General features: G+C 29.4%; 1 protein-coding gene and 1 pseudogene across 2 annotated transcripts; both read right to left on the minus strand.

Annotated features, from left to right (window-relative positions):
- Window positions 1-1,295: 1,295 nt before the first annotated feature.
- LOC124928703 lies at window positions 1,296-2,377 on the minus strand (annotated as a pseudogene).
- Window positions 2,378-7,962: 5,585 nt separating this feature from the next.
- On the minus strand, window positions 7,963-13,506 carry LOC124930754 (squalene synthase 3-like). Of its 2 annotated transcripts, XM_047471105.1 has the most exons (13): window positions 13,275-13,506; window positions 12,301-12,343; window positions 11,623-11,712; window positions 11,412-11,487; window positions 10,363-10,432; window positions 10,061-10,204; window positions 9,871-9,975; window positions 9,656-9,802; window positions 9,114-9,189; window positions 8,749-8,837; window positions 8,536-8,627; window positions 8,384-8,432; window positions 7,963-8,010 (listed from the first exon to the last, which is right to left on the minus strand). In XM_047471105.1, exons 1-13 carry the CDS (start codon window positions 13,470-13,472, stop codon window positions 7,963-7,965), a joined length of 1,227 nt encoding a protein of 408 aa, XP_047327061.1. In that variant the 5' UTR covers window positions 13,473-13,506. The 2 variants fall into 2 exon arrangements, with proteins under 2 accessions (XP_047327061.1, XP_047327060.1); XM_047471104.1 differs by lacking the exon at window positions 7,963-8,010 and having other exon boundaries at window positions 8,393-8,627.
- Between the last annotated feature and the right edge of the window lie 1,866 nt (window positions 13,507-15,372).

Below are 15,372 nucleotides of genomic sequence, written 5' to 3' on the forward strand. Positions count from 1 at the left end.
GCTTTTAGCTTGGGCTAAGAAGGAGCTAAAAAACCTAGCATGATGGAGCTGTTAAAGTCATGTGGTGGCCTGCATTATCGTTCCCCAGAAGAATGAGATGTATGGTGAAAGGTCTAGACCAAAATACAACGAAGAAACGGGATGGATCATATGATACAGTCCTGGAGAATAAAGCTCCGAGATGGCATGGACATCTACAGTGCCGATGCTGGTACTTGAACAAGTTAGAAAGGGAAGACAATTTGGTGTCTTGCGTTTTCCTACTTTGACAAAGATGGAAGCAGTTTCATAACTGTCGACGAGCTTCAACAAGCATGCAAAGACTTTGGTTTAAGCGATGTTCATCTTGAGGACATGATCAAAGGCATTGATCAAAATAACATGAGTTAATTTTCTTCGGATGAGATTTATTTTTGTTTAAGCAATGTGTAATGTTTGGTTGGCGGTTGTAGGATGGGCAAATTGACTATGGAGAGTTTGCAGCAATGATGAGGAAAGACAATGGAGGTGGAGGTGGAGTTGGTAGAAGAACCATGAGAGGAAACATCAACTTGGGAGAAGCTCTAGGAGTAGTAAAAGTTGGAAGGAAAGAAAGTGATTAGGAAGTATTCTCTAATTTAAACTTAAATAATTGAAAATCTTTATGGGATTTCTATTTCTTTCATAACTTTTTGACATTTTTGTTGTTCTGATTCTTAAACTTTTATGTCTGTAATAGAAAATGAAAAAAATTATATTCAATGTTGCGGTTTGGTTTCTTGTTATCTTTGTATATTCTTTTATTTCTATGCTCTAATGGACATGGTTACCCTTCAATTTATGGTATTCTTTATTATTGAGATGACATACTTCAGTTTAGAGGATTCTTAGTCAGATAAAAATCCAATCTCAGATATTTGGTGTTAGACAAGACTTTCTTTAAGCAATTTTTTTTCGGTTAAATTATCATTATGAGTTAGATGACATAAATAAAACAATGTTGTTTGAACATTTTCTTTTAAGAAAAAATAAATTATAAAAATGGCATTAAATAGGATGATCATCAACTGAAACCAAATATCTCAAAACTGTTTCAGTATTTTTTTTTTTAAATTTAGGATTGGCAACCCCAATACAACTTGAGTAAAATTCTTTCTAATTGAGTGTATTTTAAAATGAACAATAAAAAGATGCATTTAGTATATAATGAGGTCACAGTATGAAATCATAACGAGGACAAACATAATTATATGGTATTCGAGACAATAAAATATATTATTAATCGTTCAAGAATTCATATAACATTGGTGCAATTTTTAAATTTTACTAGTCATTGCAAAGTATTTAGTATGACAGCCCTAAGCAATAATCTTCCCACTCTGTTTCTTTCTAACTCAACAGTAATGACAACAATGGCCTTCCCAAACCCGTAATGCCTTTGCTTCTATCTCAATCTCTTCCTGAAATAAATGTAAAGCAATGTGGTGAAAGAAAATCTTGTAATTTTATCAACAATAGACCAATTGAACAAACAAATAGAATATTATCTAGTAAAAGTTTATCAAACCAGGTATTAAAAGATTGCTAACTTAGAATCAATGAAAGAAAATGACACCTCTAAGCTTTTCTACTAACAAGCAAATAAGAGTTGATATGAAATAGAGATTAGGGTTTTGATAGGTCGATCATTAGTAGTAGTACTTAGGATAATTATGTTAGTTTTATTATAGCTTATTTTGATTTCCATTAGGATTAGGATTAGGATTAGGTTTAGTAATGTAAATTGGATTAAAGTTCCTTAATATGAAGAGAAGTTTATCCAAGTCCAATCTCAATTTCTCTATGTCCCTCCCCCCTTTAAAAATACAATTCTACAAACAAACCCTTTAACATATAATTATAGAACACCTAAATAAAAACAACTCAATTGTATTGACCATTGAGAGAAACTCTATCTGCAAAATGAAATTAAAGAGGAGAAAAAGCTAACTACTCACACCAACATAAGCAAAATCCAAGTATGAAACACTGATCTCAACAGAAACTCCGGTATGAGATGTACTGATGGTGCATATAACAGCCGAACCAACCACATCAACAAGAGCAGCAGTAGCTCCTCCGTGCAAGAAATTTCCAGTGTTCTTCATTAATAATAAATGAAGAATAGATCAATCTAAACGGAAATAAGGAAACACCTAATTACATATTTAAGAAGTTGTACTAACAAATGAGGGGGTACTTTCATGGAGCAGACGATTCATCCGACCTCTACAAGATCAAGATGGAGACCTTGCATAATGAAGGGCTCGACGAATTTTGGTGGCATACCATCTATAACGTCGACGCTTAGCCGATTTTCGTCTTGCTGTAAGTACTTTTTCACTAAATCTAGACCCATATTTTCAATATCTTCGCCCAATATTGGATTCGTGAAGCTCTTTGCGAAACGTGAAGCCCTTCACGAAACGTGAAGTCTCATCGTTTAAACAATAAACAACAACATTCAATGTGATTTAGGGTTAGAGATGTCCATTTCATTTAAATAAACAATAAACAATAAACAACAAACGTACCATGTGGAACAGTGTCCGTGCTCGTCGTGCTCATTGTCCATCGTCGAAGATCGCTGCCGCCATTTAGAGTTAGAGAGAAGGAGGAGAAGAGCGGAAGGAGAGAGAAGGAGAAGAAAAGAAATGAAAAAATATGCCAAAGTTATATTAAATAGTAAGGGTATTTTCGACATTTCATATTTTTTGCAAAACACGAAGTCCCTCCGCGTTCAGAGATGTCCCTTCGCGTTACGCGATAAAGGTATTTTCGTTCAAAAAAAATAATGTGGTCACCAGAACAATAAAAATTATGGGATGACCACGAATGCAAATAAGTGATTCTTTAGGGTCATTTCGTCAAATTTCCCCAGAAAAACATGTGTCTATCTCTTTGTTTATTTTGGTCCTAAAGTTCTTTTAAAACATTCATAGTGGTATGAAAATAATATTAGACAAATTTGGTGAATGAGACACACAAATGAGACTTTGACGTTGTTCTTTTTCAATCAATCACTTCTCAACAATCACATCACTCATTTCATTAATCAAAATACTAAAATACACTCTATTTTAAATTATTAATTTTTATTTTATTCATATATATCAATACCTTTTAAGTCTTTTTACCAAAAATAATTATTACTTCCTCAAAATCATCACCAATCGTTACTTTTTTCCCTCTCTAGGTTTTTTCAAAAACTTCAATCCGAACAATGCCTTTAAAATTCAAGTATGCTCAAATTGAATTTTATTGGATTAGATTATCAAAGAAAATTTTAGGAATATGGAAAAAAAAATCTTGTAACGTTATAATTGTTGAACTTTAGTTATGATATTGTCAAATTAAAGATTTTTCTAAACATTCCCCCGAAAGTTTTGAAAATTTGTGTGTTAGTCAAGAATAAATTAAGGATAATTTATGAATTTTCATGTTTTTTTTAGTTATGGTATCACAAAATTATAAACTTTTCTAAATATATTCTAAAAATTATGGTAAATTTTTATTTTTCAAATATTTTTAATTATTTTATATTTTTGGGATTTTTATGAATTAAATTAGAGGTTTAAATTAATTAGAGAAGTTAATTTGGTAGAAAGATACACCAAAAAATCTTTTAAAAATTATTTTAATTTGGATTTGAAACTTTAAAGTCGAAATTGGACGAAGGCAAAATTTGGAGCTTGATTTGAACGTACGTAAGAAATTGGGATGCACCTAGGCTTCAATAATTATAAAGGACGCACACGGATTACGGATATGGTTAACTCGTGCTACGTTTGTTTTTTTATTCATAAGTCGGGTCGACCCAATGGATCAAGGTTTGAATGGGTTATGAGAGGTTATGTGATAAATCTTAATTGACTAGCCCTTACTTCTCCATCTAATTTTGATGAATCACGCATTCAAAAAAAATATAATGTAGATTGTTCACTTATCTAGAGCTCTTCAAGATCAATAACACAATATGGACCAGGAAATTTTTTTTTTTTTTTGTTTATAATTAATTTAATAATTATTGGGTCTTTAATGCAATTTTTATAAGATTGGTTATTGAATAAATGCGTGAAATTAAAAGATTATTTAAATATTTATGAGGGCTGATTTATAAAAACGAAATTTATAAAAGATAGTTATGGTCCTCAATCCACACAATGCTACATTGGATCAGGCCCATTGGACTTAATACTTGATATTAGTATGGTTACAACATTCAACATTCAGTAGGTAAGACATCTCACTTTCTCCCCATCGACATAGAGGATTCACAAGAGTGAGAAACCCCAAAGAGAAGTTTAGGGTTGTGCTAGATTGGAAATCCATCCTTAATCCAAGGACAATTGAAGCTAAAGGTATGTTTCGCTTCTAGTAATTGAAGTGATCTATCATCTCAAATCATTTGTTTATCATTTGATTACTATTTAAAGTATTATTAGTTTTGGTTTATAAAATCTAACAATTGATATCAGAGTCTACCGTCAATTGATTCTAAAGAAATTGATAATTAATTTGTTTTTCAAAACTCTAGTTTTTGTTGTTTTTGGTTGATGGTTTATATGATTGGTTGAAGATATTATGCACATATAATATATTGTTTTAACAATCATAAAGAGTGATATTAGGTTTTTATCGTGAATTAAAGTTTTTTTTTTAAAAAATTATCAAATATATAAGATTGAATTTTATAATTTCCATATAAAGCTTTACCAAATATAGAAGATTGGATTATAGAAATTCTAAGGAAAAATACCTACCAAATCGATTGGTTCTAAAAAATCCCTAAATTTATGATAATTACAATCATTATTATTAGAAAGATTTAGAAGATATTATAACTTCTATATAAAAGTATTGACGCTCCATTTTAATAATAAAAAAAGGTATTTTAAAGTTATTTTTTTAATTGAATATAAAATGTATTTTAATGCGGAAAATCAATAAATATTAATATTTTGTACATCTAGACTTGTTTTTAAGTTGTCTAATATTCAAATGATAAACAAAAGATTTGAGATGATAGATTAATTCAATTACTAGGAATTTCATATAACGAAAAAGTTACCGAATATAGAAAATTGAATTTTAAAAATTCCATATAATGAAAAAGCTTACCAAATATAATTGAATTCTATAAAATTCCTAAATTTATAATGATTGTCATCATTATTATTAGAAGATCTTAAATGATCTCGTAACTTATATATAAAAGGGTGTTCCATTGTAATAAAAAATGATTTTAAAGTAATTATTTTAATTGAATATAAAGTGCATTTTAATATGGAAAATCAATAAACATTGAATATTTTTTACATTTAGACTTGTTTTTAAGTTGTCTAATATTCAAAATAAACTTGTTTTTATACACACCAACATCTAATATTCAAAAAAATAAGTATCTTTTGAATATTAAACAACTTAAAAACAAGTCTAAATGTACAAAATATTCAATGTTTATTGATTTTCCGCATTAAAATAAATTTTAGATTTAATTAAAAAAATTAACTTTAAAATACCATTTTTTTTAATTACAATGGAGAGTCAAGACTCTTTATATAGAAGTTACGAGATCTTTTAAGATCTTTCTAATAAAGATGATTACAATCATCCTAAGTTTAGGAATTTCCTATAATTTAATCTTCTATATTTGGTAGGCTTTTTTCTTATATGAAAATTTTAAAATCCAATCTTCTATATTTTGTAAACTTTTCTTATAGAGAATATCTTCTATATTTGGTAGCTTTTCTTTTTGAACATTAATTACTATAAAAATCTAATATCACTAAAATAATATATATGTATGATATCATCAATTAATCAGATAAACCATCAACCAACATGCATTTAATAAAAACAAAAAAAAAAATATGATTTTTGAAAAAAACGAATTGAATTATCAATTTCTTAAAAATCAATGGATGGTAGGCTCTGATTCCAATTGTTAGATTTATAAAACCAAATTTAATAATAATACTTTATATAAACTCTAAATAGCCATTAAATGATAAAAAATGAATTTGAGATGATAGATCAATTCAATAATTAGAAACGTAACATACCTTTAACTTTCATTGTTCTTGATTGTCCTTGGGATGAATTTCGGTTGACGGTACCAATTTAGCACAGTTCTTAACTTCACTTTGGGATTTCTCACTCTGTGAATCCTCTATGTCGATGGGGAGACAAGAGAAATGTCTTACCTACTAAATGCCGCAACCCTACTAATATCAATCGACATGTATTAAGTTCAATGAGCTTGATCAAGTGTAACACTGTGTAAATTGGGGACCATAACCATCTTTTTTAGATTTCGATTATTTATAAATTATAATACCGTATTTGATTACTTTAGTTTAGGTTTATTATATAATAGTCCAACACTATAAATATTGTATTAATCCAACAATTTCATCTATCGGATGTTGATTACCTTTATTATTCCAAGTTAATTAGAAGTATGTTTTGAGGGGTATATGTATTGACATTCAAAGCTTTTTGTAAAAATAGAGTATTTTTCCAATACTCTCTTATATTCATGATTTTTTTTTAAGTATCTTGACATTTCAACAAAGAGAAGGTTATAAATTGTATTAATATTATAGTTATACATAATTTATATAGATAAAACTATAATGATTTCCTAAAATGGTTTGTTTTTAGAAATATATATAGATAAATAATATTTTCTAATGGAAAACTAATTAGAAATTAGCTCACTTTTCTAGTGAATATGTTGTGAAGTATTTAAATTTGAATTTTCTCAAACTGAAATGAAGTGAATATTTTATTACTAATAAATATGGTTATTTAGAAACTAGTATTTTATAACCATCCTTGTTATAATCAAAATTATTTATGAAAATCAACCAAGTAAAAACTTACCATGAGTTTGTTTTTATTTTGTATGAAATATACTATTGAATTAAATAAAAAAATAAAGTAAAAAATGTAATATTTTTTAAAATTATAGATTAAATGTACAGAATTTTCTTGAAAAACAAATGAGAAAAAAATGTAGCAAATAAGATTGTCTTGAAATTTTGCATGTATACATAATACATTGATACAAAATAAATTAGATAGGAGACTGGAATGAAATAAAATCACTAAATAAAATGTATGATAGGAGACATTTGTTGGGTATACTTTACTTAAAATTGGTTGTCTTTGTTTAGTATTTGAGTTTGTTTTTTTTCTCATGCATGAACTATTAGGATCGGGATTGAAAATAATATGTGTGGAGTCGTAATAAAATCAATATAACTTGTGAATTTTTCTTGCAAGAATTATTTCAAAAAAAGGTGGTTGTTGTAGTGTTTCTGATTACTAGAAATAAACAACAAAGAGATTAATTTGTTTTAGTTTAATTGAAACTGCAAGAATAAAATACTAATTATATCAGTCTTAGTTGCATTACTTTCAATTTCAATCATAATTTAAAAAAAAAAAAAACTATTAATTTTACTATAATAAAATTTAATGATTTTACGAATTTATAAATAATTTATAACTAAAAAAACAAATTTTATAAATATAACTTCTTTAGTGTGATCTACTTATTATTATTTTTAAATTTAAATATAATTGTACAAAAACTGATAATCTAGAGCCTAATTTTCACTTAAGCGTTCTAAGTGACCATCGATCTGTCACTTAAAAATCATTATTGTCGCTTTTAGTGAAGTACTTATATATATAATTATATATATAAATAATATTATTTTAAATTAAACTATTATAAGCTCTCAATTTTACAAATTTAATATAAATCCGGGAGCTCCTTGGCCAAACATTTTCTTTTTTTTTTCACAAACTTGTAAGTATTGTAGCAACACTAATGGAATCCAACCAGATACATGTTCACAAAGTTTTTATTAAATTCAGCCAGATTTCAACTTGCCAAGTCATACTTACACATATTTTAGAGAGTCAATTTGCCTATAGATATGTTAAAAGCATTGCAATGACTACGAACATGATCAATATCTGTTCAAGAATAGGCAAAAGAGTGCCATTAGTATTTCAAATATTTAAATGAATGAATTCGAATGAGAAACTATCGATACATTTATTATCAGATTAAATATTTTTGTTGACAAATGTCGTCCCACTTGAAAACCAACTTGATAGTTTAAGTTGAAAGAATTTTACCTAAGAAACCGAAGAAGTAGGATACAAGGGTGGGGTTTGTGTTTTCAAATGAAACCAATTGGAAATTTATGTAATTAAACTTATTTTGACACTAATTCAAAAAATAATTGATGGTTTCTCTTTCAAATCCAAACTCATAATTCAGATTTAGAAAGAAAAGTGTTTCCCTTTATCAAATGGTGCTTATTTTGACCCGAGGAAAACTTACCAGAGCTGAATTATGCATTATTGGACCATTGCTAATTATGTAGGATTTCCTGACGATAAATTATAATAGGGAGTTTGTCATTTGTGAGATAGAGAAATAACATAACCATGTTTATTATTGATTGATTAATTATCGAAAGAGAATAATCAAACCTTTTGTTCATTGGACCCGACTCTAGACAAACTTTCTGAATTGTTGCTATCAATTTCAATGTTTTTGTGGCATTCGGATCATTCTTCTCCACCTAAAAAAAACAAAAAGAAGAATTAAGTCAAATCTTCAAATGTGTGAAAAGAAGAGCCCTGAGCTGAAAATATATATTAAACTCATGATATAAAAAGAATTTCATATAATAAAAAAAGAACCTTTGTCTTCAACATTTGAGAGAAGTCGAAGAAAGCACCATAGACGTCTTCCATTGTGTTTGTTCGATCGATAACCTTAGCCACTAAACCTATCATTTTGAAAGAAAATGTGCAAGAGAAGACCACCATTACACAATTAAGGATATGAGATATTTCAAAATTAAAATCTTCAAGGAAATCAAGAATTATTATTTAGATATATTGAAAAAACAGAGTTTAAAAAAAGATAATATTGAGTAATTTGGTTTAAGATATATAACAAATAATGTATTTTTTTATTATTATTTGATGCAGAAGTGTTTGATAATGGTGTAATATTGGTTTATTTGACATCAAATAAGCACCAACTAAGTGAGTTATCTTACCACGTCTCATCTTCACAACGCCTCTGAAGACTTCAACGTTGTTATAACATAATGCAAAGATACCTATTGCCATAATCTAGTTAAAAGAACAAGAAGGATGATAAACATTAATGGTTAAAATCAGTCATCATTATGCATAATTACTAAACTAACTAATATCTCCAGTCAAACTGTTGGGTTTGAATTAATGCTCTCAAAAATGTTATATATTTAACTGTGTTTATTAGTGTTCGAGATGGAGATACAAATATCATCTTCGTCCCATCCCAACACAGTCAACTACCGGTCAAATTAGAGAAAAAGTGTCCAAACGGGAGTGCGAATTATAATTGTATCTTACCTAAGAATGTAGACATTTGTTTGACCAAACTTGGTTTTATCTTGTATTCTCTATCTCTATCATGGAACTCTTTTTGAGCCATTTCTTTTTATCAAATATGAGAAAGCAAAATATACCTTTTGTTGCAAGTAGAGAAGAGATGGATCCTTTGATCACATCAATTTGTGTGATCCATAAAAAATTGTATGAGCATGTAATATACCTGAGGTATAGCACAAAACCTGAAGATAGTTGGACTTTTTATATCTTTCATGTACTTTAGACAATCTTCAACATGTGTCAAAGTATTTGTAACCATATCATTCAAGCATTGCACAGCCTTGACTGAATTCTCCTTTTCTTTCAAATCCTATAATTCCATATCAATGAGATTATAGCTAAACAATTTAATTATAGAAAGAAATTAGAAAGACAAACCTCGAGTTTGTCAACATATTTACTCCAGATCTCACGAGGCCAACACATGTGATGATTTGGTATGTCTTTTATATCCTCCGCGTAATCTTGAATAATGTTTACTTTCTGGGACAGTTTTAGGAATCTAAGAAATTTGCTGAACAAGAACAGGGATTAAAAGAGACAATTTAATTTCAAATTTTTATTATACCTGAAGAAATAAACTCATTGAATTTGAAAGAGAATCCGATGCCAAATCTTCTGTCCCATAGGCATGGAAAATTCTTGACAATCCTAACCCCACAAGACCTGCCACATAATGGCAGTATTCATCATAATCTTCAATGGTTTCTACCTGCATCACATAAAATTGTTTGAATTGTTGTTAAATTTTTCTTTAGTTTTTGTTGTGTTGAAGGCCATGGATGCTTTGCTCTTCATTTCAAGTTCAAGTTGGACAAACTCAGAAGAACATTATAGAAACTGAATCATAATAATATGTTTGATACAGACCTCCTTGCATATAAATTTAGCCATTCCTGCACCCATCCTCAAAGTAATATCTTTAATAGCCTCTTGATAACTGTAGTTAAAAGTTTATGAATAAACATATATGTCAAGATTTCATACAAAATAAATACAGTATAACATTCTTGAGGTCAATGTGTAGTTACAATATGTATAAACAATATTCAATGGATGTTATACTACAAAGACTTCAAATTGTGAGCATTGTTTCGGAATTGTTTTATGATTGGGCTGGAATAAAAGGTTCACAGAAAAATCTGTAGTGGATGGAATCGAGAAATCTGTTTTATTGTTTTGCAAAAAGAAATTTAAATCTTGTATTAGCAGTGAAAAGAATTTTATATAATTTATTGAGAGGCTGAACATGCCTAGTTCTCATTTTCAAAAGCATAAATTTACTTGGATGAATTTAAATACATGGTCAGTGTTACTTAGAGCTTGTTCGGGAAGGATTTATTTAAATAAACCTGGGTCTATTTAAAAAATGTTGATGGGTGATTTTGAGGAGGTGGTTATTTGTTTTTAAAAAGACTTTAAATGTATTAGTATATAATGATATTATTTTTAATAAATAGAGAGTATTTTTGTATTTTTGTTAATGAATTGAGTAATGTGATTAAATAGAAATAACGCCTTTATTTTCTTAAAATAATATATAGAAAATATTCAAAAAAAAAATATTTGATTCTTTCTATAGTTGTAAGTTGTAACTTATCAATTCATTTAAATTACACATTATCTTAATTTAAAACATAATTATTTGTTTAGCTTATTTACTTTAATAAAAATTAAATTAATATTTAAAATACCATATTTTATAATTCACTCATTGTTTGTTTTTTTGATAAATAAATGCAATCTTAATTTAATTTATTAAAGATTGTATTTGAGACAATAATGTACAACTTTATGTGTAGAAAAATTATCATTAATAATGATAAGTTATTCAATTATCTTTGATGAATGTCTAGATTTTATTCTAGTAAACATCTTATTTAAAAAATAATCAATTTAAACTACAGTAAACAACTAACCTTTTATCAAGTTCCAGAAAAGCTGTGGTAACATGATGAAACTCGTCCATAAGAACCTTATGATTATTTGTCCCACCTGCATTTATGAATCATGCCCAAGATCACATTAAATACTAGAACCCAAATAATCAACTTTTTAATCGAAAAAGATTTTTTTTCTAAAATAAACACTTCATTCGAAAAAAGTACCTTCTCAGCATAAGTAACTTACATGAAAAATGCCAGTCATGGTCAGAAATATGACTATGAAATGCCAACAAAATAGGCACTTTAACATCCTTGGCTATACTTGTATCATCCTCTGCAACAAGGTATCAACACACAAAAGTTATATATGGCTGACATGCTGGTACAACATTTGATTGAAATAAAAAGTAACGAATCGAGAATTCAAAAGCTAAGAATATAACGACAAGCTAACCATAGAACAAAAGGTAAATTGCTACTTTTTAATCTAAAAGTAACAAACTGCATCCACCACCTTAGCACCGACAAGGTTAGTGTAGAAAATTAAAATAAATAAAATGTATTCTAGAAACTAGGTAATTAATTAGTTTCTAAAATAATAGAAGTTAAGGTGATGAAACTACTAATTAGTTGTTGAAAACAGTTAATTTTTAGATTCAGTCTAGAACTGCATCTATATAAAGCAGGTTGTAATTTGTAGCTGATTGTATTAAATTCAATTAGTTCATAACTAATACTTAGTTTTCAATCTTTTTCTTCTTCAAATATTTTACAGGTAGTCTGTATGGAATGAAAGGAATAGACCATAGTCAACGATATGCAGAAAATCTACCATCTTATTTCAAGTTGAATTTACTAACAGTGTAAATTAATGTAATATGAACCATCTACAAGACTATAACTAGACCAAAATGTGACATACCAACAGTGTCAAGGGCCCGAAGAACCAAATAGAAAATGCAAACCTGTAAATATTAAAGTAATTTTCGTAAGAGCATGATAATCAAACCTTTTAAATTAAATACATGAATTCAGATAACTCACGATCTCATATGAAACAATGGATAAAATACAAACAAACAACACCCCAACCTCCCATTTGTCGTAAAAAAAAATAGAACACAACTAGATGGGGAAATAGGTCAAAAAATCGCAACATCAAATGAAAATGACTCTCAACATAAACAAGTCTCAAAACCATCAACAATTACAAAATCCACTAATCATTCTTGTGGGTTATCCACCATAGTCCACCTCGAAATGAATCAATCTATAGTCATCATCTAAATGAATGATTCATTATTCTTATGTGCATTATTCTTCATGTTTCATTCCAATCTCTACTTACATACATTCCCACACAAAAATCGACTATTTTCATAAAGCTCCAGTTCCTATATATTCTCAACCAGTTGAATTAAACCTGCAATTTCAAACTTGACTAATGGCTTAAGACATGCAAGGTCACAATCTCAAAGGGAAACATCCTATAAAAGCAAAGAAACTAAAAAGCCACAAGACTAGATTAAACATTTAAACAATATTCTTCACTCTGGAGAAACAGTAATATTACAGCAGTTCTTTTGTAGGTTTAGACAACAGAAATTTAAGTTTTAGGCGATATGATTACAATAGTGTGGTGATAACTGATGACTATGAACAATATTACAATAGTATATGAATACAACATGATCCTGTCCGTATCAATATGCATATGGAAACTACTTTTGATGGAGAGAGTTATATAGTACAAAATCTCGAGATTTAATCAGCTACACAGTAGGAAAATCGCAAGATCGATCTCCAACATGCATTAATAAGCAGAAGACCTAACAAATCCAGCAAGACAATGACGATTGCTCCCAAAGAGAAATGAATCACAAAATAGAATCTTACAGCGTTACGGAGCTCAGTATCAAGCTGCAGAATCACGAGAGCAAAACTACGAGAAACATTGTGGAGCATAGAGTAACAGAATCCCCAATGAGGCTCCGCCTGCGGGATCTGATTTTTGGAATGCCTCATTGCCATTTTCAGCTTCAACAATGGATATAAATCATCTGGATGCCTCAAAATCTCACCAAAACTCGCCATCTATGGCGAAAACAAACGAAAATGAAGTTAAAACAACGAAGAAAAGCTGCAACTGAAGTATTGGAAAAGTTAGCTAACCTCTTAAGCTTAAATGATCGGCTATAACTTAGACTTGAGATACTTCGAATCAAATCCGCCATGATCAATGGAGATTGAGAAGAGAGAAAAGTCATGAGCAAATGGCAATGAATGAAGTTGTAAATACGTCATGGAAGAAGGAAGCGTGACACGAATCACAATTTGGCGGTTTGATATGTGAAATAAATATTATTATTTTTTCCAATGAATCTATACAATTGATTTAATTTAATTTAATTATTTTACGACACATAATTTTTTAACATAACATTCCATTTGTATCATCTCAATTTCAAAACTAAATAATGGGAAATGCAGTCAGCGCATAAATTAAATTGCGTTGTTGGTGATCACTTGAATTTTTATTTTTTTAATGAAAATATATTTTTGCGTAACGTAAATGAGAGGATCGTTACGCGAAAGGAAGGCATGTAAAAGGTCCAGAATGATCGTGCCCTTCGAGTGACGATCATGCCCTTCGTGTGACGATCATGCCCCTTCGCGTGACGATCTTGCCCCTTCGCGTGACGATCCTACCCATTCGCGTGACGATCACGCCCTTCGCGTGAGACGGAGGTAATTTCGTCAGAATATTTTGAAGTGGTAATTTGCGCAATTTAATTTATGCGCTGGTTACTAGCGCGTTTAAGATTATATTTAGGGTCATTTCGTCAAATTTCCCAATGAGAAATTTGACGAAATGACCCTAAAAAAGGGTTGGTAATTATTTATTTACGCCAAATTTATGCCTCTACTTTGATAAAATGATAATCTATTACTACAATATTATTATTAATATATATTTTTTTAAATGTACATTTTTATTAAAAAGAACGCAAGATGACGTTCAAACGTTACAAAAGGAAAGAAAAAAATAAAACAATAAATAAGAAAATAACATATGAATTTTAAATGTCAATAAGATTAAAAAATTCTCAACCCGTACAAGCCCTTCTTTTTTGGATTGAGGCGAATGCGTGTAACATAAATCTTTTGAGACACTCGTATCCATAACTTTTCACTTCGAAAACTCTTATATTTATTTCTTTCCAAATTGTCCACCATATGATGAGGAGAATTGGTTTCTAATCGTCCGCGATTTTGTTGCTAGAACACAATTCAATCTATTTGACCTAGAAGTCATCGACTTTTGATAGTATATCCCATTAAAATTGAAGGAGGTTATGTAGAAGAGAGCCCACATGCTCTTGGCAAGGTCACAATGAAAAAGAATGTGATCAATTGATTCTTCACTCTTCAAACAAATGTTGCATCTACTAGCGAGATGAAATCTTTTTTTTGTTAGATGTCAAGACTCCACCATTGATAGCTTCTCAACCAAAAAACGAGATTTTTTATGGAATTTTTTATTTCAACACCTCTTTTCAAGGAAACCGGGATGGAGTTTTTTGAGAGACGCAAGATAAATGTAGCTAGTTTTAAAATTGGGAGAGTTGGACAAATAAAACTTGTCGTTAGTCTCTAGGTCAATCAAAACGTTGGTAAGAGCATCTATGAGGAGATTTGGTCTCCCCACCTATTCGGTGGAAAGTCGTATATTTAAAGGAATTCTTCAAACAATTTGGTTAGATGTGAGACGAAAATAGTCGTCCACTTTAGCCTCATTTTTACTAAAGATCCCAAAAGGATCTCGATAAGAGTCTGACAATTTTTTGCTGGGGTGCCATGGATCATTCCAAAAATCGATTTTTTTTACCATTATCAATCGTAAAAATGAGAAAGTGGTGGAGCTTCTCCTATATTTTACAGATACGGCCCCATAGGCTTCTACCCATAAACTTTCTCCCAAAAAGAGGCATTC

The sequence above is a fragment of the Impatiens glandulifera genome, chromosome 3 (assembly GCF_907164915.1).
Source record: "Impatiens glandulifera chromosome 3, dImpGla2.1, whole genome shotgun sequence".
Taxonomy (NCBI): Eukaryota; Viridiplantae; Streptophyta; class Magnoliopsida; order Ericales; family Balsaminaceae; genus Impatiens; species Impatiens glandulifera.

Excerpts from the sequence above, each read along its gene's own strand:
- LOC124930754 (XM_047471104.1), bottom strand. The coding sequence starts at position 13,472 with ATGGCGAGTTTTGGTGAGATTTTGAGGCATCCAGATGATTTATATCCA. Across the intron at positions 11,713-12,300 it reads TCGGGCCCTTGACACTGTTG|AGGATGATACAAGTATAGCC; the intron begins GTATGTCACATT and ends ACCTTGTTGCAG. Across the intron at positions 9,976-10,060 it reads CAATGAGTTTATTTCTTCAG|AAAGTAAACATTATTCAAGA; the intron begins GTATAATAAAAA and ends AAACTGTCCCAG.